The sequence below is a fragment of the Mesoplodon bidens genome, assembly GCF_964165515.1.
Source record: "Mesoplodon bidens genome assembly, chromosome: 6".
Lineage (NCBI taxonomy): Eukaryota > Metazoa > Chordata > Mammalia > Artiodactyla > Ziphiidae > Mesoplodon > Mesoplodon bidens.
The window spans coordinates 110,881,659-110,904,686 of NC_138162.1; the positions used below are offsets into that span (position 1 = coordinate 110,881,659).

Consider the following 23,028-nt stretch of genomic DNA (forward strand, 5'->3'; position numbering starts at 1 on the left):
TGTATACATACAGCGACTGGAAAGAAAGCTTATCTGAAGGGGTTGTGACTGATTTTCTTTTTGTTTTTTTGTAGCATTGGTGGTGGTGGTGGTGGTGGTGGTGGTAGTTCTGTGTATTGGAGGAAGGGAGGAGTTGTATTCCTTGCAAGCGGTGTGCACCGCAAACCAAACTTAAGGTCCCCTTCTCAACTTGGGTCAAGATGCTCTTAGAGTGAAGACTCATACTGTAGCAACTCGTAAAGGAGCGGTCCATCTCGATACCGAATGCCTACCGCGGCGGGGGTGACATACTGCAGGATGTTAATAGTCCTTCTCAATCTCCTGTCTACAAAATGAGCATCCCAAGCTGGGTATCTCTTTCTTGGCATGTCAATCTTAATGAGGGGCCCTTCTGGGTGGTAAGGACGCCCCAACGGGGTAGGGGGCCCCATGGGTCTCACTTGGAAAACGGGCAAGCAAGTGTCAGCCGTGAGATCCTCCTGTTGTTCCGTTACGGCTCTGGTAGGCGTGACCTGGGTCCCCCGGTACCCAGGGGTCTGAGGCGCCATGGGCTCAACATCGGGGGGCAAAGGGATGCCCCAGAGCAGCTCGGCACAACAGGAGCTGGCCAAGACCTTAACTCGCGGCCCCGTGGGATGCAGCACACCATAATATAAGAGAATCATTGCAATCCCAGCCACAAAGCTAATAAAGACACAACACAGTGCTGGCACCGCAAAGGAGTCAGTGGTCTCCGGGTCTCTGTAAAAATACCAAAGGAACGTCAAGGCAGCATTCTCGGTCAAGACTATCGTATAATATGCAAACATTCGATATCGAGTCCGCCCTTCCTTGACGTTAAACCAGCAGAAAATGTACACAATCCCTACCACCATGTTGAAGAGGATCTCCTCCCACTTGGACATGCAGAAGTCTGTTCCGCCATGGATGATCCAGAAGGCCATGGCGCACCAGTGAACCACCACGAAGATCCCGAAGTAGAGCTGGAAGATGGAAGCAAAGAGGGCAAAAGAGATAACTCTGGATGAGATGGTGAAGAGGCGCCAGAAGAGGTGGATGACGGCCCCTCTGTAGCTCATACTCTTCTTGTCATCCCTGGAGTCCCGCAGCAGCTTGTGATAGGAGGCTAGCACCCAAGCCAGGGACATCAGGGAAGTCACAGAGGAGACACCTGCCGGAAAGACACAAACCCACACAGTCAAAACCGTGGACCTCAACCGCAGGGCACAGCAGGGCTGCCAGCCGAGGAGACGCCCACACACACCACGATCTAAAGGAGGAGGGAGAAAGAGACACAAAATCAGGACCCGAACTTGGAGGCCATGGCTGCTCCCTAAGCGGACAGCTTGTGAAATCTAGCTTTAGTGTCAACGACCCAGTCCAGAACTTGTGGAGATCCACGGCTCGAGAGCGAAGCTGAGGTTGGCGTGCTTTGCCAAGGGGCTGGAGAGCCAGGACCCCTGTGCTGACTCATCACCTCTGCTGGGGGAGGGACCCCATGTGTTCCATTATAAGAGATCATAAGCTCACGGCGGGGTCGGTGTCCTTGTCACTACCAGGCTGTGCTCTCAGAGCAGCCAGTAGAATGGCTCACCGACTGTGAAGCCCGAGAGCTTACTAACTGCCCCAAGCTGCACAACTGTTCTACTGTGAGAAGGCTTTGGAGTCACCCTTCCCCTTCTCGTCAGCTCACTCAAGGCCAAGGAGCCCTTAAGGGGATCTTCTTCTATCTGGCATTACCCCATCCACTCCCTAAGGCCCCCCTGATCAAGGACCCGGGGATAGCCTGTGTTTCTCTGACTGCTTTCTCATTCACTCTTGTGTCTCGTGGTCTCCCCACATTCCTTGTGGCCTTCTCCAATCAGCCACTGCTCAAGGTTCCTGAGGCCTTGACGGGTGAGGCCCTGTCCTCCTCTGCTTCTGTCCTGCAATGAGCAGCGTAACTTGGGCTTTGGGGATGCCTTTCCCCTCCCTAGCCCGGGGAGCTTTCCAAGGCCTCCGCACATCATTACCTACATGTCTCCTCAACGAGCAAGCGAATGTGTCTGATCCCAAGGGACGGTAGAGCAATTTTATTTATGACGCTGCCTATGTGATATCTGTAACTCAATCAATCTAAACACGATCAACGGTGGCTGGAGTCTCTCCAAACCCACCCATGAGCAGGCAATCGTGAGTCAGGCATCGTCATACCATCTCCTCTGGAGCAAGACTCCCTCACCCCACTGCACCTTCAGGCATTATCTCCACTCAGTCCATCTAGTGCCTCTTTTGTCTTTCTTCTCTCCCAAAATTTCAGAATTAAGTGCAGCTAAATTCAGCTGGAGTCCTGAACACTACCCTATGGGCCACCGCCTCCTTATCAAACTCCCCACCTTCACCCCAGAGCACGATTCCCCTGCGGCGTTCTTCCAGGCTGACATCAAAGTGACCTGGTCGTTTTCTCTCTTAAGCCCAAAGGTCAGATCCAGGAGCCTCATTCATCAGGAGACCCAGGAAGCTGGCCCGGAGCTCCAGCCTTCTGTTGGTCTTTCCCCGGCCTCACCTCACCTCTCCACTTGAACCCCCGTGAAGGATCAAAGTCCTCTGTCACTCCCTCCACCCCCCCCCGCCCCGCCCATTTGTCCTTCCCCACCCATCCCACGCGGTACCTCCCTTCCAACATTTCAGGGACACGCACCGGCTAGCGGCTTGCAGAACATCAGAGTCTGATGCCAAAGCCCAGTGTGCTGACAGAGCACAGGAAAAGCCTGGAAGGTTAACTGTGACAATGAGGATGTGCTGCCTTTGCAAGAGTCACAGCCAATGTGGAAAATAAACCGGGAAGAAACAATGCCAGTTTCTCCATAGAAGCCAACCTTGAAAACACCCGATGGTTTTCCTCTCACTGTTCCGGAAAGTTCTGAACACAATACTTATGTGTGTCCTGCTCTGCCTTTTGTACACACAGGGCATTTCCATCAGCCTCTGCTGAAGCCGTGTGGTCTCCTGCGACCATGTCACAGTGGCTATGCTATAACCTTCAGAGCCTCCTGTGTTCGTGTTCTTTGGAGGCCGGGGCAGGGAGGGGAATGGGTTCCCTTGGGAGTCATGTGATCTAGGCTGTAGGTTTCTGGACGGCAGGGAATGTGCAGTCATCTTGATCGTCTGGGCCAGGCTTGTTACCAGCACTGGAGCATCCTCGGAAAACTTCTTTGCGGCATTACCCCTCTCCTGGTGAACCCATTTCTTTTCTTTTCTTTTCTTTTTTTGCGGTACGCGGGCCTCTCACTGTTGTGGCCTCTCCCGTTGCGGAGCACAGGCTCCGGACGCGCAGGCTCAGCGGCCGTGGCTCACGGGCCCAGCCGCTCTGCGGCATGTGGGATCTTCCCGGACCGGGGCACGAACCCGTGTCCCCTGCATCGGCAGGCGGACTCTCCACCACTGCGCCACCAGGGAAGCCCGAACCCATTTCTTGATACTAAAAGTGATACATCTCAGAGGTGCTACCGACCCTCAGTGATGAAGGGGAACTCTACAGCAGCTGAATGGAAAGAAGGCTTGATTTTTCTGTTTCTTCTAATAAAGCAAAAGGTATTACTTCCCCTGTTTGCAGAAAAGCACAAGCTCATGAAGTAAGACGTTAGCTTTTGCCGAAGCGTGGTCTGATCCAGTCTAACTCTGAGCGTGCTCCTGAACAAACTTGGGGTGCGGAAGCAGGACAGCCCCTCTGCTGTCACCGTCCTGATTTCATTGTTCGGTGTGCTGTGATGGTAGCCCCATCCATGCCCAAGATGAGCAAAGAAGAATTCAAACGTCCACTGACCGCACTGGTGAAGCGAAATTCAATCCTTCATCATCAATCTATCTTCTGGGTCACCTACGCCACTTCCAGATCCATGCCTGTGGTTTCAGGGTATTGCAGAAATCACTCCCCTCTGAGCCGACGTGCACACTGCCTCGGTCCACGGTCAGCGCTTCTGGAAGTTCTCTCTAGGATGTGGTATGAATGTTCCCCAAACGTCATGAGACATCACTGCTGAATTACAAGGGGGGCTCGGGAGACCGTCACATGGAGGGCTGAGAGCTGACACTTGGCCAGGGGCCTGTGGGCTGGCTGATGTCCGGCCCCCGTCTTACCTCTCTGCCTCATCTGTTCCCGACATGGTGAAATTGTAGATTGCCAAACGTTATATCCTCTGGAGCTTCACAGACCACCCACTTCAAACCCACGCATCCAACAGGAAACAGAGGCTACCCCAGAGAAACCACACACCATGATTCCCTGAGCGTGTATGTTATTTAGAAGAACCCTGTGATGTAGGCACTTGTTATGGGCAATGTCCCCACCTCTCCCACCCCCAAATTCTTATGTTGAAGCCCTAACCCCCCAGGACCTTACTATGTGACTGCATTTGGAGATAGGGCCTTTAAAGAGGCAATCAAGGTAATATGAGATCATTAGGGTGGCCCTAATCCACCCTACTGACTATTGTCCTTATGAGAACAGATCATTTGGGCCCACAGAGATGCCTGGGATGTGCTCACAGAGGAAAGACCACGTGCGGACACAGCAAGAAGACGGCCGTTTGCAAGTCAAGGAGAGAAGCCTCAGGAGAAATCAACCCTGCCGACACTTGATCTTGGACTTCCAGCCTCCAGAGCTGTGAGACAATAAATTTCTGTTGTTTTAGCCACCTAGTCTGTGATATTGGATACAGTGTTCCCATTCCATTTTTTGGATGAACAAGATATTTTTCAAAAATCATACTTCTATCAAGAAGTAGAATTGGAATTCAAACTCAGACTCCATGGCCTTGAAAGTAGCCACCGTACTAATGGACCCTCCAGATTTGGCCTTAGAAGGGACTGGGCCCTCTGGGTGTAAAGGATTTGAATCTTTTGCCAAGAGTGGATGGGAGGTGTAGTACCTACAGGCCCCTGATTATGGAGCTAAAAACCAAATTTGAATTCTCTTCCACCTTCCTCAGGAAAGTAACATTCAAGCCACAAAGAAAGAGATGACTCCAGCAGAATTAACTGAGATCACTTTCCCTCTGTTACGTGATTAATCTTCAAAGGCCTGCAGCGTATATTACTACAGAGGGAGGAAGTGCAGGGTTTTCCTCCTGCAGTGGCTCACTTGCAAGATTTCTGTGTGGCCCGAGGTCAACCCAAAAGTCAATGCATTATCCTGGCCAAGACCCCAGGACCACAGCAACCGGCTGTGGAAGCAGCCTTGTGGCCCCCAGTGAAATTCTCAGATAGGCCTGGGCACATTTATGATTCCTCTCACTTACAGCTCCATCATTTTCTGCACCGCAAAGATCAGACTGGAAATTGTAAAACACCCCACGTTCGGCTATGACGAGTTCTGGGCAGTGACCTTCACGGCTTGCTCGCTTTTCCTGCTGCAGACCAGGAAGGGGGGATTGCAGCTGGCCCACTGGGTGACCCAAGTTCAGCCCCACCACCTGGGAAGTCACTAAGCCAGAGCCTCGTGGGGGCCACCCCCTGAGAAAGGCTTGGGACAGGGCCCTTGGGGCTCTGATCACCAGACCCAGGGGCTAAGGTTTCCAGAAACAGGATGTCCACACCTTATGACCCACGGGGCAGAGCATGAGGGGCTGCAGGCTGCAGTCGGAGGCCCTTGACCAAGCAGGGGCGGTCCTCTGGGAAGTCACCATCACCACCAATTTGGTGGTGTCCCCGCAGTATCCGAGGGTCACTGTCAGTTGAACTGTTGCCAGCTGGGGAACAAAGCCAAAAATGAGCGTGGATGTCCCACCACGTGAGAAGCAGACAGAGTGACAGGGTGTCTGGGGGAAGGTCGGGACCCTAAAATCAGAGAGGGGTCGGGGGCAGATGACGTGGAGGAACCAGGAGGAAAGGAGTGATGCCGTGCAAGGGACCGGGGCGGCGGGAGGGCCGTCATCAGGGCGAGGTAGGGAGGCTGCAGTCTGGCCAGAAGCAGCAGGGCCATGACCCGGATGGACCAGAGCAGAGCGGCGCTGGGGGCCAGGGAATGGCGGCCAGAAAGGGGGCTCGAGGAGAAACCGAACCGCGAGACGGTCTCGCCGGGGGAACGCTGCACGCGGGTTCAAGGAGTGTCTGAGAAGCCGCAGGAGCGCCTGGATTGGCCCCAGGGCTGTTTGTGAGCCTGGGCGAGTGGGGTCCACTGCTGGACTTTGTTTCCCAGAGCGGGGGCGGTGAATGCCCGGCCCTGTCACCAGCTGCCGTGTTCTCCCTTCTGCCACAGAGAGCTCCCTTTTGGTCCCAACGCTAAATCACACACTGGAAAGCACTCGAGGAGGAGGCGGCACTGGATGGGGCGCTGAGCAGAGCACAGCGGGGGCAGAAGAGTTAGCTGTGCAGACTCCTAGCTCCCAGCTCCCTCCTACCAGCGTGTCTCCGTGGGCAAGTGCCGCCAGCTTACAAAGAACAGCCCCCTGGACCCTGCACCCTCTGCCGTGAGATCCCACCTCTCCCGTCTCTTCTGCAACCTTCTCGAGGGTAACCTTCTTGCTCCCTTAACTCTCCCAACTCCCTTCACTCCTGACCCCCGAGTCACAACCGAGAGCTCTCGGTGAGGCTGGCGACCAATTCCTAAGGGTGGCATTCAGAGGACTGGGCCCACGCACCTCCCCCTGACTCTGACATCTGTCATTTGGATGTACTCTGTCTTTCACACTTGACCATTAGCTAGTCCCCAGTTACGGCATCCTTTCCCTGCTGGGCTGTTATCCCCATTTTACAGATGAGGAGACTGACTCTGAATTTAAGAGATGTGGACGTGGCCACACTCCCGTTGTGACTCACCTAATTTATGTGGCATTGTACCCCCATGGGTGGGTCCCCCAGAGATTCCCCAAACCAAGAAACAGGCTCAAGTTGCTATTTGTCTATCCACACGTCAAGGTCAACATCTGCCTCTCTCAGCCCTCACCTCCTCCCTCCTTTTACCACTGAACCTAAGGTTTGGGGGAAGTCTACCACCTGCTCGTCTAATTTCCACTGTCTATTTTCTCCGGATTGAGCTCCTATTAGACGGGCAATTCTTCTCTTTCCACCCATCAAACTTCACCCATCTTCCTACATTTTAAAAAAGCCCAGCCTGTGCTTAGAAACGCTCTCAGAAAAAGATAAGGCAGCTGTGGGCACAGCTCTCTAAGCATCACTGCCTGTCTCCTGTACTAACCTCCACCCAAGGGACACAGCAAGGGAGTGATGATATAAAGGCACTTCCCTACCCGGGCCACCAGGGAAAGGAAACCAGCCTCAAGGATGCCATCTGTGAACCAGGCTCAGAGACGTCAAGGAACTTGGCCAGGGTTACACAGGAGTAAGCACGAGTGCGACCACCGACCCCTGGGATTATCTCACTCCTCACTCACGGTCTGCGTGCTGGGGCCAGTCATCCTGGCTTCCGAGATCCAACTGTCAAATGGGCAGGAATTTTGTGGGCTGGCTGATGTCATGTGAGAGGCCTGAAACAGGTGCGGTGGGAATATTTACACCACAGAAATTGGCAAATGCTACAAATTAGGGTTCCTTCCAACCCTGCTAAGAACTGGTTGTTAAGCATCTACCAGCACACCCCTTAAGCTTGCCGAACATTGTTGCAAATTAGAGGAGCCTCGTCATGTTCTCCTCCACATTCCTACTCCACACTTCTAAGCAAATCAGATGAACTGCCTGGCGATCAGTCAGAATTATATTCTGTAAGTCTGATGCAGCAGCAACAAAGAAATCAATCTCCTTTTTCAGCTTTTACACTGAAAATACATCCACGGTAAATAATTTAAGGTCTAACAGCTTTCTTCGAGCAGTAGACTTTTGCAAGCACTGACACATTCATTTTAGTCCCATTTCTGTATTTGGAGAGAGTGTGATCCCCACGTGAGGTTACCACATGGGGTCACCTTAAGACGCTCCTGACATTTCCAGACTGACCTTTAGGAAGGGTCAAAAGAAAAGATGGCATCCGTCACTGTGGATGTAACCCCCAGGACAGACACGCCGGTGGCTGAGGCAATCTGAAGAGACCCAAGGCCAGTCAGAGTGGCGTGGTGTAAACACAGGAAGGAAGGGAGGATTGGAATAACTCAGGAAAGCTGACATCTGAGAAATTATACCTTAACATGCCCCTTAACATCAGGGAGATGGTCCAAGCGGGACAGAATTCAAATCTGGCCCCCACAGCAGGAGTCTCTGTTACAGAGCATTGTCTTACCATGGTTTCTGTGACAAATCTCTATTGGCTCTGAATTCAGGCTCATTATGTCACCTGCTAATCTCTAATAAGTTTCAATAACAATAAAATACCCTCTCTACTGAACAGCTACCTTGGCCCAGACTCTATGCTGCGACCCCCATTAACTGGATCATTCTTCCCTATAAATGTATCTGAGGCTGATTTTAAGACACAGAGATGGGGCTTCCCTGGTGGCTCAGTGGTTGAGAGTCCGCCTGCTGATGCAGGGGACACGGGTTCGTGCCCGGGTCCGGGAAGATCCCACATGCCGCGGAGCGGCTAGGCCTGTGAGCCATGGCCGCTGAGCCTGCGCGTCCAGAGCTTGTGCTCCGCAACGGGAGAGGCCACAACAGTGAGAGGCCCGTGTACCGCAAAATAAATAAATAAATAAAAAATAAAAATAAGATGCAGAGATGAAGGCTCACAGTCGAAGCCACTTTTCCATATCAAGTAGTTAAGGAATCACAGAACCGGGATTTGAACACAGGCTACCTAACTCCAAAACTCAGATTCTCTTTTGAATCACTGGAAAGGTATGTCTTCCCATCCCCGTTCATAAGAGAAGGAATGAGCATTCAGGTTTCTATATCAATTTCTTATTAATTTGGTTATCGAGCCCCTCTGATCATCTCTGTGAACACCGATGGCCAATCTGTAGGCCTGCAAAGCCGAGGACCCACCCTGGAGGTCCCTCCCTGAGCCTGCCTGTAAGTGCAGAGGTGGTGACACCTCTTTTTCATCTCTCTTGCCCAGATTGTTGGGAGGACCCCCTAGGGGGTTTCCCTGCATCCGCCCTTGTCCCGACAGGCCACTCGCAATTCCACCAAAGTGACTAGGCCGGGGTACGTCTCTCCTCGGGACCTCCCAGGCATGGCAGCCTGTCAACGGTGCCTGACTTTCAACCTTTTCCCAGGGAGGATATGCCTTCCTGCCCTGCCGAACTCAGCTGTGCCTGTGACCTGTCCCAGCCACTGGCACATGAGCAGAAGCATGTGTGTGTCACATCCAGGAGGAAGGGCACGCTCCCTCACCCCCGCCACGATGACCTGTGATAGAGGCGCAACAGCAAGAAATGAACCGAAGTTCTTTTAAGCCAGGGAAATAGTTCTGGCCTCTAAATCCGGCACGGCCAGCCTCTCCTACCGACACACCGCTTTGCTCAGGGTTAATGCCGTGGTCCTTATAAGGCCTGTAGGGCCCCTCGTGACACTGCCTGGAGTTACAAGTGTGTGCCATCGAGTCCCCACCCATGCCCTGCACCACTTGCCTTCTCCAATGGCCTCGAACCTAAGTCCCTCTGATGGCACCAGGCCTTCATCCTGGGCCCTACATGAGACGGCCCCTTCCTGCTCCAAGGTCACCTCACGCCAGCCCCGCGCTCTCCCTCTGTCCCATGTGATCCAGGCATAGTCCCGCCTCAGGGCATGTGCGCTGGCTCTGTCCTCCACCTTGGGGGCCCTTCCCCAGGTCCCCAAGTGTCACCTCACTAAGGCCTTTACCAGGGCTCGGCCTCTCAGGCCATCGCTGGCCAGCACGCTGAAAACTGCAACCCCCCGTGCCTCCCCCACCTTCCAGGCTTAACTTCCCACCTTAGCATCTCCCGCCACCTCATACACTTTCTCTCTTACTCGTTCCCTTTTTCCTTAAGTTCGTACGTGCCGTGATGCATGTGAGCCCCCAAGGGCAGCGCAGCAATTGGCCAGGTCCTTCTGAAACTATGTGCAAAACCGTGTGGGTATTTTTCTCACGAGACAGTCCACAGCTGTCCCCTGATTCTCAAAGGGGCCCATAGGGAAAGGGGTCTGTGACCCACCAGGCACCTTCCCTCCCACCACTTTCCCCCGGGGAAAGGGGAATTCCCCGGGAGCCTCCATTTATGCCTGGGTCCTTTAGAAGAAAACCTTGAGGGTACAAGACGGAGATGAAGAGGAATAACATTCAATGAATGTTCCCAATGCCAATGCATTATGCCAGGTACTTTGCATAAGTTATTTCGTTTAATCCTGACAATAATCCCCTGAAGTGTCTACTGGTGTCCCATTGTACAGGAGAGGAGACCAAGGCGCAGAGCGGTAAAAGGATCTGTCTAGTTACTGCAGGAAGCATGCCCTTTTATTCTGATGGTTTGCCTTGTGGGGTCTTGCTGATCCTGGAGGGACCGCCCCTCCCAGGTTTAGCAAATTCCTCAAAGTAGCAAACCACAAGTGCTTTTCATATGCAAACCAACCAGTCCAGAACGCACACCTCCTTTATTGGGCTCTGACACTCTGGGCCACTATCCCCCTGTTCTAATCACCACAGGGCCAGGTACCAGACAACTAGGGACAGTGCTGTGCCCCAGAGCCTCCTGAAATTGTTCAGACCAGCCTATGCTAAGCCTGCTTCCCCTGCCTCACTCATTCCTTCCCTGGGAAACCACAATAAAGCCTCTTGCCCCCATTTTCCCCTCACTCCCTCTGCCTGTTGATGGACACTGGTGCTTCCCCAGGTGGCCCCCCACCCCATGGTGTGGCATGGCCTCTCCTCTTGGGATCTGTGAGTAACAAACGATCTTTTCAATGGCAGTTGTCTCCTGATCTGTTGCCCTTGAGATGCCTAAATAACAACAAAACCTGTCTTTTTTTTTTTTTTTTTTTTTTGCGGTACGCGGGCCTCTCACTGTTGCGGCCTCTCCCGTTGCGGAGCACAGGCTCCGGACGCGCAGGCTCAGCGGCCATGGCTCACGGGCCCAGCCGCTCCACGGCATGTGGGATCCTCCCGGACCGGGGCATGAACCCGTGTCCCCTGCATCGGCAGGCAGACTCTCAACCACTGCACCACCAGGGAAGCCCAAAACCTGTCTTTTAAAACAGTTACAACATTAGCAAACTGTTGGAGAGGGAGCTGCAAACCCAGTATCTCCAGCTCCAAAGTCCCCCGTGGCCTGGGGTTACAAGGCTAAAGCCTCCAGTAATTCCCTTGTCCCATGGGCTCAAATCCAAGCTCCCACTCACGGTGCCCAAGCCCTCTGTGTCTGGGCCCTGCTCCCAGGCCCGTGGTCAGGATCTAGTGATATTAACCCCCTCACAGAGGCAGGAGAGCACCGTGGTTCTGCGTGTGTGCTCTGGAACCAGGCTAGATTCTGCCACCCTGCTGTCAAGTGATGCACAGCATCACGCCTGTTTGCTCACCTGTAAAAAGGCAACAATAACTGAATGCTCTTCATGAGGTTACTGCAAGGATCAAAAGACAAATGGCTACGCAAGGGGTTAGCTCAGTGCCTGGCACTTGGCAAAGTATGATGCCCACATATGAGCGGGTGTGAGTAGAGATACGGACCCCCATACGCACACTATGTTGCCTCAAGCCCCTTGGCCCTTGCTCGTGTCATCCCTCTCCCCTTTCCTGCTCATCCTCCAGGGCTGAGGTCAGCACCATCTCCTCCTGGGACCCCCTTCTGACTCCCCCAGAATGCACTGGTACCACCTCTGCACTCTCCACATCATCCTGTGCATGTCTCTTTGATGGCCGCTATTTTATAGTCACATTTTCTGCTGACTGCTGGTCTTTCTCCCTTAACTGTGACTTCCCTGAGGATAGAACTAACATTTATTCTTGAGGGTAGAAAAAATGGCTTATCCATTCCTGTAATCCCATGCCTGGTGCAGAGTTGTCACCCAACAAATGTGTCACCTGCACAGATACACTTTCCCAAGCAAAGTCACAAATGCAAACCCCAGATAACCATGCTGTTGATGTCCTGATCACATCTTGTAAACAGCTAGCTTCAATTGCTTAGTTAAAGAAAGCCACCTTCCCCGCTGTATCAGTGTCCTATGGCTGCTGTAACGAATTATCACCAATTTAGTGGCTTAAAACAGCACAGATTTATTATCTGACAGTTTGGAAGTCAGAGTCTGATATGGGTGTTATCGGTCCTAATCCAAGGTGTCAGAGGTTTGGGCTCACTCTGTAGGCCCCAGGAGAAAATCTGTTTCCTTGCCTTTTCCAGCATCCAGAGCTGCGCTCCCTGCATCCCTTGGCTCACGGCCCCTTCCTTCCTCTTCAAAGCCAGCAGCATAGCATCTTCAACTCTTCCATTGATCACATCGCCTTCTGTCCCTCGGATCCTTTGTCTCCTTCTTATAAGGACCCCTCCGATTATATCAGATACAACTGGATAATCCAGAATAATCTCCCATCTCAAAACCCTTAAATTAATCACGTCTGCATAGTCCTTTTTGCATAAAGTGCCACATATAGGCTCAGGGGATTAGGAAGTGGACATCCTGAGGGGCCATATTCAGCTGACACCACCCACAATCACCCATTTAAGAGCAGGGCAAAGGTCCTCAATGGGAATGTTACGTTTCCCCATCGCTCCCCACCCCCAGGACATGTGGCAGACTTTCTTGGCTGTCACAGCTCGGGGTGAGGGCGCTCTGGGCATCTAGTGGGTAGGAACCAGGGATGCTGCTAAATATTCTGCAGAGCATAGGATAGCTCCCCAATACACAGCAAAGAATGATTTGGCCCCAGATATACTAGTGCTGAGAATGAGAAACCCTGTGATGGGGTTCCTATTCCTATTTCCTCAATGTTCTCAAGTTAAAAACAAACTGTGAACCTGCATGTGTCAAACAGCTGGAGATTCAGGCTTTCTACAGTTCCTCCTGGGAAGTGCTCAAGATCCTGAAAGAGGCCCTTGGGGCGCAGACCAGTGACCTTGGGAGAGGTCATGAGAACAGCAGCTCTGCGGTCTGATACCGGGACAATGAGTCTCTTCTGAGCAGCTGACCATGAGTTGACGGTCACTCTGGGAACATGGGGGAAGGCAACAGCCCCCCTCTCAAGGAGATTCAAGGTCAAATACGGGCATTTCAAGGACCGGGCAGGAGGAAAGCTAAATCCAGCCCTCTGATTCGGTTGCCCCTTCTTTCTAAGATACTGTGAGAGCTATCAAAATACCATCTTCACAGCCAACTAGGTAAAGGCAAACTTTAGAGAGTCTAGAACAAATGTCAGCCACTCAGCTGGTCTGGCACAAGCCTCATGGATGCCTGGATCCTGGTGGGCCTGAAGCACACTGTGAAGAAATCCGTCTGCGATCCCTGGAAAGTTCCAGTAAATCCACCCTCATTGAGGAGCAAACAGCCAACCAGTCTCAATGCCCTGAGAAGGAAGCCCATACCTATAATATTTTGACAAAGACCTAACCTAACTGATTTTCTCATACAATCATGCCCTCCCAAGAGAGAAGCAGGCCTGCAGCCAGGGGCAAGAGCATCTCCAGCTCAATCTCACCTTGCAGGGCCCTGGGATTCCAGGTTTGTAAGTGGGGGGAGAGGAGGGTCCTGCTGGGATTCTAAGCTACCATGATGTAATTTAACCTAAACCCCAAAGTCATTCCCTCACCCGAGACACAAAGTAACCGCATGTGTAACCCTTACCCCTAGTCCCCAGGTGGCTTCCCCTCTAATCTCACAGGGTCCCCACCCATCCCCTCTGAGTAGATTACGGCAGGTACGATTATTCCCAACTTAAAAAGGAGACACCGAGGCTCAGAGAGGTTAAGTGATGCGTCAGAGATCCCACAGCCAAATTAACGGGCAAGGGGGGTGGCTAGAAGCCGGCGCCCACAGCTGGAGTTCCCACCTTTTCTCCTGTCGCGTCCCCCCTCCTCCCCCGCGAACGGCTCCTCCAGCCAACCGGCTCTGCGTCTCCCTGACAGGTCACCGCACGATCTGACCACCGCAAGAGAAATCCTGGGAGGACAAGGGCTTGGGCCAAGGGCAGGGGACCCGCCCACTCCTGCACCAGGGACTGAAGGGTGGGGAGGAGGGAGAAGCGGGAGAAACGGGGGGGACAGAGGTGCGAGACTGGCCATCGCAGGCTGACCTCGCTGCTGCTGCTGCGCCCTCGGTACTGTGCTGGGCTGGAACCAGCACTCTCCACGGTCCTGGCCTGGTTAGCCAGGAGGAACGGCCCCTGGAGCCCTGGAAGGGACTGTGTCAGGAGGCTGCGGAGGGCTCTCAGACCGCTGTTGAGCTCCACAGCAGCTCAGGCGAGCAGCCTGGTGAAGGAAGCAGAACTGCCAAGCAGGTGACGTCGCCCAGCCAGAGCCTCGCTGAGCAGGGCAGCAATGCGGGCCTCGGATGGGTGATTGCCAGGGGCCCCCTTTGTGACACAAACAGATGTATTTCACTTGCTCCTGACAAAACCCCTCTGAGGCAGGAGTTACGATCCATGGTTTACAAACGAGAACCCCGAGGCTCAAAGAGGTTAAGGGCCTTATGGGACTGATGCAGCTTCTAAGTGCAAATCAGAGGGTGAAGCCAGGTCCACAGCAGGAGCATTCTACCACTCAAAACAGGAGGCAGGGGCTTCCCTGGTGGCGCAGTGGTTGAGAGTCCGCCTGCCGATGCAGGGGACACGGGTTCGTGCCCCAGTCCGGGAGGATCCCACATGCCGCAGAGTGGCTGGGCCCGTGAGCCATGGCCGCTGAGCCTGCGCGTCCGGAGCCTGTGCTCCGCAACGGGAGAGGCCACAGCAGTGAGAGGCCCGCGTACCGCAAAAAACAAACAAACAAACAAACAGGAAGCAGCACCTTTTCTTCTAGGCGACAGTCTCAGGAGACTACCGGAGGGAGAAGCAGAGAAGGCCTCAAAGTACTTGGTTATTACTGGGGCAGGGTGGGGGGGTGAAGGGAATGATGGGGTCCCCAAGAACAGCAGGAGGTGGGGATGGGCTCCATGTGGTCACAGGTGGGCAGGTATTACAGAGGGCAGGCTCCTGACCCCCAGGGTCTGGCAGCCTGGGGCACGTGGGGTCTGAACGCACACGAGGGCCTGGAACTGAGAGAGGACTCAGCTCTCCGCTGGTCAGCGTCAGACCCAAACCCCACCCCAGGTTGGCCATGGAGTAACCGCCTCACCCCTAGGACTCTTCTTGCTGTCCTGCCCCACCTAACACCTCCAACTGTGTCTAGAATGGAAAGGATCCCTTTTTTATTTTTAGAGATGAAAAAGGTGAGGCTCAGACAGGAAGGAGAACAGCTTACAGGGTCGCCCCCGTTTCCTTCTCAGGGTCTCTTCCATTCCACCCACGCCCCAGGAGTGAGAGACGTGTGACACAGGAAGACATCATTCATGAAATCTGTAGGCCTTCTTTCCTCGGAAATCTTAAGAAATAGAAAAGATCTTTTGAAGATCACTTAATTGCTGTCTTTCCTGGAGCTGGGAGTTCCCACGAGGCCTTGAGTTTGCGATTGCCTCTAATGTGAATGTCTAGCCTAATAATTAAACATTGCTCCTGTCCGATCCTTGCTCAGATTCCCCCACTTTTCTCTTCCTTAGAGTCACAGCCTGCCAGACTGAAAGGACTTCAGGCATCCCTCCTGCCCTCACTCATATTACTCAGGCTCAGAGATGAGATGGGAGAGATTCTCCCAGCATCCCTTGCCGCGTTCTAGCACAGTGGACTCAGGACCCAGGGCTCCTTCAGCTGCCCGCCTCCCTATGCAGGAAAGTTGGGGTGTGGGAGACAAGAGAGCAAATCTAAGAAGGGTGACGTGTCTCTGTGGGGCAATGAAATTGTTCTGAGATTGGTCGTGGTGATGGTGACAACTCCGCGGATACACTAACAGCCGTTGAATCGTACACTTCAAGTGGGTGAATTTTACTGTATGTAAAGTGTATCTCAATAAAGCAGTTTAAATATTTTTAACAAAGCAGAAGAGGAAGAGATGCTCTGCTGGCAGGACCCCCGGGGCAGGGCTGAGCCCAGGCACAACACACCCACCTTCCCAGCCTCCTGGCTGCTCCCCAAACACTGGAGTCACTTTCTTGGCCCAAGGCCTTGCCCGTGGCTGTTGCCTCCTCTGGTACACTCACCTCCAGAGGTCTGTGGGCTGGCTCCCTCCCTCCTTCATATCTTTGCTCAGAGGTCCCTTTCCTGCCACCCCATTGGAGACTGGGAGACCTTCCTGCAGCACAACTGAAGGCTGACACGGCTCTGCCCCCCCGCCCCTCTCTCTTCCCAGCTCTGCTGAGTACCTACCATTTTCTAATAGTTGTTTTGTTCATTGTCTGTGTCTCCCCCTACAAGAAATGCAAGCTCCTTGAGAGCAGGGCTTTCTGTCTGTTTTGTTTATTGCTCATATCTCTCCCCAGCGCCTAGAACCATGCTTGGTGCATAGTAGGTGCTTAATAAATAGTTACTGAATAAGTGGCCCCGTTACAGTTACGGCTCAGGCTTCTGAACTGGCAGCGTTCGGAGCCTCCCCTGAGAAGCCCCACTGGTCAGCCTGCCTTGACGGCCCTCTTTGCCCCAACATTTCACGCACAAACATTTTCAGGTGGCCGATTGTTATTTCATCTGTGTTAACTGTAGTGACATTGATTTAGCCTGCCTTTCTCAAACGTTTTCTGCTGCTTTAAGAACTCTCCCTCATAGGTACATACTGCATTTTCTTTTACACTTAAAATTTGTTAAGAGGGTAGATCTTACATTGTGTTCTTATCACAATTTAAAAAGAAGAACTCTCCTCTCTTTTTCTCTTGCCTGTTGTGGGGGCAACCTCAGCCAAAAGGTCTCAGAATTAGATGCAAAGTCAAACTACACTGATGCACCACAAGTGATGTCTCTGTTTAGTATCCTCGCAAATTCTGTTTACAAGTGTGAGGTTTTAAAGTTCTGTTTGACAAGAAGCCACTGGGAGCTGGAGCAGAACTGTGAGCTGGAGCTGGCTGTTCAGGGCACCCTGTGTGTAGATGCCAAGCGGGTATCTGATGGGCAAGAAAGAGGGGCAGCTTCTCAGAAGGAGACAGAAACAGAGCTGGGGAGAGTTCATCTCCCGGGGAAACGAGAGAGGCCGAGTCTGTGTTCTGGGGGGAGAAGGAAGGCGTGGCCCTCTTCACTGCAGTTATGGGTGAAGATGCAAGACAGCCAGGGGAAGAGCATGAACAGGGAAGTGCACGTCTTCTCCTTTATCTATCCTGGAGGCTAAGACTGAGAAATGGCATGAGCAGCCTGGAGCTGAGATGGGAGGCTGGAAGATCTTGGTACCAACCTGGTCTGAAACCCCAGAGCATCTCTCCGAGCTAGCGGCTCCAGCTCAGCATGGGGCGGGGGTGAGGGCCAGGGGGAGTCAGGGAGAAGGGGGCTACTCCACCAGGGTTAAGTCAGGCGGTGGCTCACACAATAGGGGATCGGGGGGGACCGAAACCCCCCGTAACTCTGCACAAGGTGATTCATTATCTGATGGTGTTTGATGCAGTGAAATGGTTGTTTCAATAACAAATTTTCCTTCTTGGTAATGAGGGAAGTGAGTAGGAAATTCACAGGTCTGGTGTAGAACACAGATCTGTGGTCATGGGCCACACAACCAGATCACCGTCACTTTCTGGGGGGCCGCTTCACCTAAGTGAAACCAAAATCCTAAATGATCAAGGAGCCAACTTCTGTGTCCCAGACGTGGAGGGTAACAGCTAATGTCCATATGAGCGGGGCTGGAGAGACAGGACAGCATTTTTCACATTAGAGAAAAGAAATCTCCCGGGGGAGGGACACGGACGTCCTTCACCGTGGGGAGGGGAAGGCAGGGGGGCCCCGTTTAACCAGCCCCACAGCTGAGAAGCAGACCCTGGCCTTCGTCCCCGAGAACCGGAACCTGGAAGCCTCGGCCTCACGCAGATGGAAACCCGATCCGGAGAGGAAGCCCGGAGAGGGAGCTGATGCTTCCTTGGGATGACTTTCGTCCTCACTCGGGAAAGGAGGAAAAGCTCCTGGGGTGGCCGCTGAAGACAAAGGTACAGACGGGAGCAGAGAAACTGGACGAACACCTGCCCCTCTGCAGCGCTCTCTTGCTGGAGAAAGGAGCAAAAGTGAAGCCAAGGTACACGCCCCTGGTGGGCTTCTGATGTCAGAGGAGCTGACAAGTGAGGTTAAGAAAGAAGAAACCTAGGACTTCCCTGGTGGCGCAGTGGTTGAGAGCCCGCCTGCTGATGCAGGGGACGCGGGTTCGTGCCCCGGTCCGAGAGGATCCCACATGCCGCGGAGCGGCTGGGCCCGTGGGCCATGGCCGCTGAGCCTGCGCGTCCGGAGCCTGTGCTCCGCAACGGGAGAGGCCACAACAGTGAGAGGCCCCGTACCGCAAAAAAAAAAAAAGAAAGAAAGAAAGAAGAAACCTATGAGAGAGGTTAACACCAAAGGGATGGAAAGACAAGGGGCCTATCTGGATCTCAGAGCCCAACGCTTGTTTAAAAGAAAACCAAGGCTTAAGGACTTGGCGTTTAGCAACACCTACCTAAGGGTAGGTATCTTTGCAAACCCATTCCTGACACAGCATCTTGCCTACAGCAGAGCAGGTGCCTGACAAGTGGGGTCGTGAGGCCACAGGCGAGTGGTCATCAGAGCCCTGTAAGGAGGATCACTCCTCACGGTGAGCTCGACCCAAAAAGGCAGGCTCAGGTGCTGTGTGGGTGTAGCCAGGGGCGCTCGCCCAGCCCTGCCAATGTTCACATGGAAGGGTCAGAAAACCCAAAAAGCGGGCTTCCCTGGTGGCGCAGTGGTTGAGAGTCCTCCTGCCGATGCAGGGGACACGGGTTCGTGCCCCGGTCCGGGAAGATCCCACATGCCGCGGAGCTGCTGGACCCGTGAGCCATAGCTGCTGAGCCTGTGCGTCCAGAGTCTGTGCTCCGCAACAGGAGAGGCCACAACAGTGAGAGGCCCGCGTACTGCAAAAAAAAAAAAAAAAAAAAAAAAAAACAAACCAAAAAGCCAGGAAACGTGACAGAGCTACTAACTCTTGACCGAATCCCCCAAACCCAACGCCCGTAGAGTGTCCTCCACCTCGACATACCCTGTTAGAAATCCCCAGCCCTCCTTCTATCACTGCCTGCACCAGGCCTGCTAAGCCTTGTTGATTTCCGCTCCAGAGCAGCCCTCCAACCCGTGCATTTGGCTTCCACTCCAACCCCATCGTTTCACCCCTGGGCCTCCAGCGCTGCCTCTAACCCGCGTTCCTGGCTCAGCTCTTGTTCTCCTCCCTGCACAGCAGGAAAGGGAACCTTCTTTAAATGATTTCCTACATAACCCTCCCCGTGGCACTTGGTATAAACCCAAGCTGTCAGGTCTCTGCCTTCCTCTCCACCCTCCCCACATCACTCTCCTTCCCCAGGCTGCCAACCTCCAGCTATGCCGAGTCCTTTCATTTTCTAGAACAAGCCAGGCGTTTCCTATCTCAGGGCCTTTATGTATGCCGTTCCCTCGGCCCGGAAGGCTGTATCTGCTTCTCACATAGCTGGCGCCTCCTCAGTGTTTAGGCTCAGCCGAAATGTCACCTCTCTGGAGAGGCTTTCTCTGACATTCCTGCCCAGATAAGCTGTCTCCACACGCCACCCCAGGTACTGTGGTCTTGGCACCCTGATTGTTTGCTTAAGCACTTCCCACAGCGTGCTAGCTGTCTAGCTGCTTCTGTTATGTCTCCCAAGAGAGAATGGAAGATTCATGAGGGCCTGGACCACATCTGTGATGTTCCCTGTTACCCTCAGCACATACTATGGCTCCTGACTTAATGCATCTTGTTGAATGGCAGACTGTATCAAGTACCCATGATACACCAGCCAAGGTGCTGTAGAGGGGTATGTGCAGCTCATTAGACCTTCACAACCATCCAAAAGTAGTTATTATGTCCACTTTACAGATGAAGACGCCCAGTTAGGAAATTAACTTGCCCCGTGTCGTAAAGCCAATAAATGGTGGAGGTGGAATTTATACGCACCTCTGTCGGGCTTTTCTCCCTATTCAGGACTGCTTTCCAAATTCTGTCACAGCCTAGAAGCCTCGTGAAGCTTTCAGCAGACAAAAGACTCACTACTAGTGTAAATGGCATGTCAGATAACATGCCCCTTTTATATCTTTATTTAAACTTTCAAGACACCAGATTTAAGGAAGACCCCACTGAAGTACCCAAATGACTCTAGCATAAGATTTCCATGATTTATTAGTACTGTTACTATTGGGTTAGCCAGAAAGTTCGTTCGGGTTTTTACGTAAGATTCCTTAAGGTGTTACGGAAAAACCCGAATGAACTTTTTGGCTCAACCAATATTATGTTTTGACTTGAGTCTGGTTTTGTGGGTAAATTGGATACAAATCCATCTTGCAGGCCAAATACTGTACTGCTAACCCAGTGATAAAAGAGGAATAAAAGGTGGATAGCTGGCAAAAGTAGCAAAAGTGGAAGAGGTTGGCATTGAGCAAGATCCATGGAAAACTCACCTATTACAGCAACAGTGATCTTTCTAACCATCTACTAGCGTTAACGGTATAGAGTGGACAGGTGTCACCAAAAGCCCACCAGACAAGGTCAGTTAGCCATGATCTCACTAGTAACTCGTGGTCCAATTCAGAAAGTGTATCTGCAGTAAAAGCTCGACCATCACCAACCACAAAATGGCCAGATGCGGCCCGAGGCCCTTGACATTCATCACGTCAAAAGTGCTCAGAAGAACCCTCTGTGGTAAGTAGCAATATTATCCCCATTTCAGAAAAGAGAAAACTGAGGAACAGAAAGGCTCGGTCACGTGCTGAAGGTCACACAGCTGTCAAGCAGCAGGCGGAGTCGCCCCATCTTTCCAGGCCACGGCCCTCTAAGAACTCACAGGGTCCGTGTCGCCAACACATCCCTTCCAAGTTCACAGACTTTCTCTCCTCTCCTCCAATTTCTAATATTTAAACTGGTTTTCTTTAAAGGGCATACATTTCATTGCAGCTTTTTACGGGAAAAGAGAGGGAAGGCCTCTACCACCATAACACAAGGGTCCAGTGATGAGCAGATATTCTAGAAGTTAAGAAAGAGGAACATGGGACTTCTCTGGCTCCAATGGTTAAGACTCCGTGCTTCCACTGCAGCCGGCACGGGTTCAATCCCTGGTTGGGGAACTAAGATCTCACATGCCGCACGATGTGCCCCCAAAATAAATAAAGAAATTAAATAAAGGGTTGGAATTAAAAGGGAAAAGGAACATGCCAAGAGCTTACAGTCTATGCTCCATGACAGTGACGGCCGGTTTCCTTCCTTCCCATCACCCCAGCCAGCCCTGCAGGCCCTCATCCTGGGGACTCACAACCCAACAGCAAAGATTGCCACTGACTTCTGTCGGGCCCAGCAGTCCCCAAATGTGTTTAACTGTGCAAGTCTATTTCGAGAAATAACTATTCCACTCACCAAACATGTGGGGAAGTGCTCCCCCAATCCCTGAGCCGCTGGCACGAAAAGACGGGCATGTGGGCGGAAGAGCCAGGGAGCGCTTCCCCAGGCCAAAGTAGCCTGGCTCTTGTCACTCCCAGGCTCCTGCTGACAAAGGCTCGCCCAGCGGCCCCTTAGCCTTTGCTGACATGGGCCGCCTGGGCTCCCATGTCAGGACGACCCCTAGGAAGCAACATCGGCTGCCCCTCGAGTTTCCTCTCTGGGGATTTCACATGCAGCCTCTCTGCATTTATAACCTGAGCAGTGATCATAGAAAGAGTGGGCGCAGCAAGGCAGCTGGGGCGGCGTGACGCACGGGGCGGAAGACGGGGGATCACCCTAGGAGCCTGCCCACGCCACTTCCCTGGCAATGCGAAACACACCCCCTCAGATGCCTGCAGAGCTGGATAACAAAGTGTTCTACATGCCGTGTACCATTGCATCCCCCCAAAATCAGGTACGGTTGTCACCTCCCCCGTTATACCAAAGAGGCATAGCAGTTCAGTGAAAGGCCAGAGCTTGGGGCCCCATGGGGCAAGGGGGTGTCCCGCTGGAGAGCCCCCCCTACAGGTGCTCATGAACTGGGTGGCACCCAGGGCCCACCGGAGCAGCTGGGGAGCTGTGGGCCCAGAGGTGAGGACCCAGGAGGCCAGCAGGCCCCACTGGCCAGGGAGAGGTGGGCATAGGGAACAGACCCGCTGCCCCAGCTACTCCGGATCACACACGCTCAAGCCCTCTCGAGTCAGGAGCCTCTGGGCTGAGTCTCTGCAGCAACAGCTCTGCTTGAATATTCCTCAGGACGGGCAACTCTCTACCTCCTGAGACAGTCTTCCCATCACTGGACGGCTCCTGCTGTTTGAAATGTCTCCCACGTGTAGAGTCCATAACGGCCCCCCCGTAGCTCCCTGCAGACCCTCTGGAACCATCATCCTTCCCCGACATCCCTTCACATGTTGAAATGCACACAGCTCAAGTCCTCGCCAGGCAAAACGTCCCCAGGGTCCTCCAAGTGCTGTGACCTCCAGCCCCTCCTCACCCCAGACCTTCTCCCCTGCTGGAGCTCCATCCCTGCTGAAATGGACTCTGACACGACGAGGACACTTGCAGGCTGCTCTGACCTGGGGTCTACCCTGACATTGGCGACCTGGGGTGAGACTCCACCTTGACCAGAGGAGGCCAACGTGGAAAGGTCTTCTTGGGCAGTCAGGTGGCCCCCCAGAGGCTTCCCGCTGCTGTAGAGACCAGTGCTGTCCAGACCGGGCCCTGGGCGCTCTGAGACCATCTGGGCCCACAGGGGCCAGGAGTGGGGAGGTGCGGCCAGTGGGCGGGGCACGCTGGGCTCTGGACTCCCATCCCCATCTACCTAGAACAGAGCTACTGGAGCCTGCCTTTTATACATGGGTTTGAAGCAAGAGCACCACAGCTTAAAAACGTCTAAAACTGCTAATGCCGCCTGACGTGATTTAGCCTCCTGGGCACGCGCTGTCCTAAGGCATCTTCCCCATATCCCGCATACGTGCAAACACCACGGCTCAGGCCAGCGCCAAGACAAGGGGCCTCTCCC

The 23,028-nt window shown here is 53.3% G+C and overlaps 1 protein-coding gene across 1 annotated transcript in view; it reads right to left on the minus strand.

The window, feature by feature from the left end:
• Positions 1 to 206: 206 nt before the first annotated feature.
• The window catches only part of XKR6 (XK related 6), a gene marked incomplete at its 3' end in the record, with an annotated part of 280,121 nt that continues 257,299 nt past the window's right edge, over positions 207 to 23,028 (minus strand). The window contains exon 3 of the mRNA XM_081236663.1: positions 207 to 1,171. Within this exon, the coding sequence (XP_081092789.1) occupies positions 207 to 1,171 (965 nt within the window). The remainder of the gene's footprint in view (positions 1,172 to 23,028) is intronic.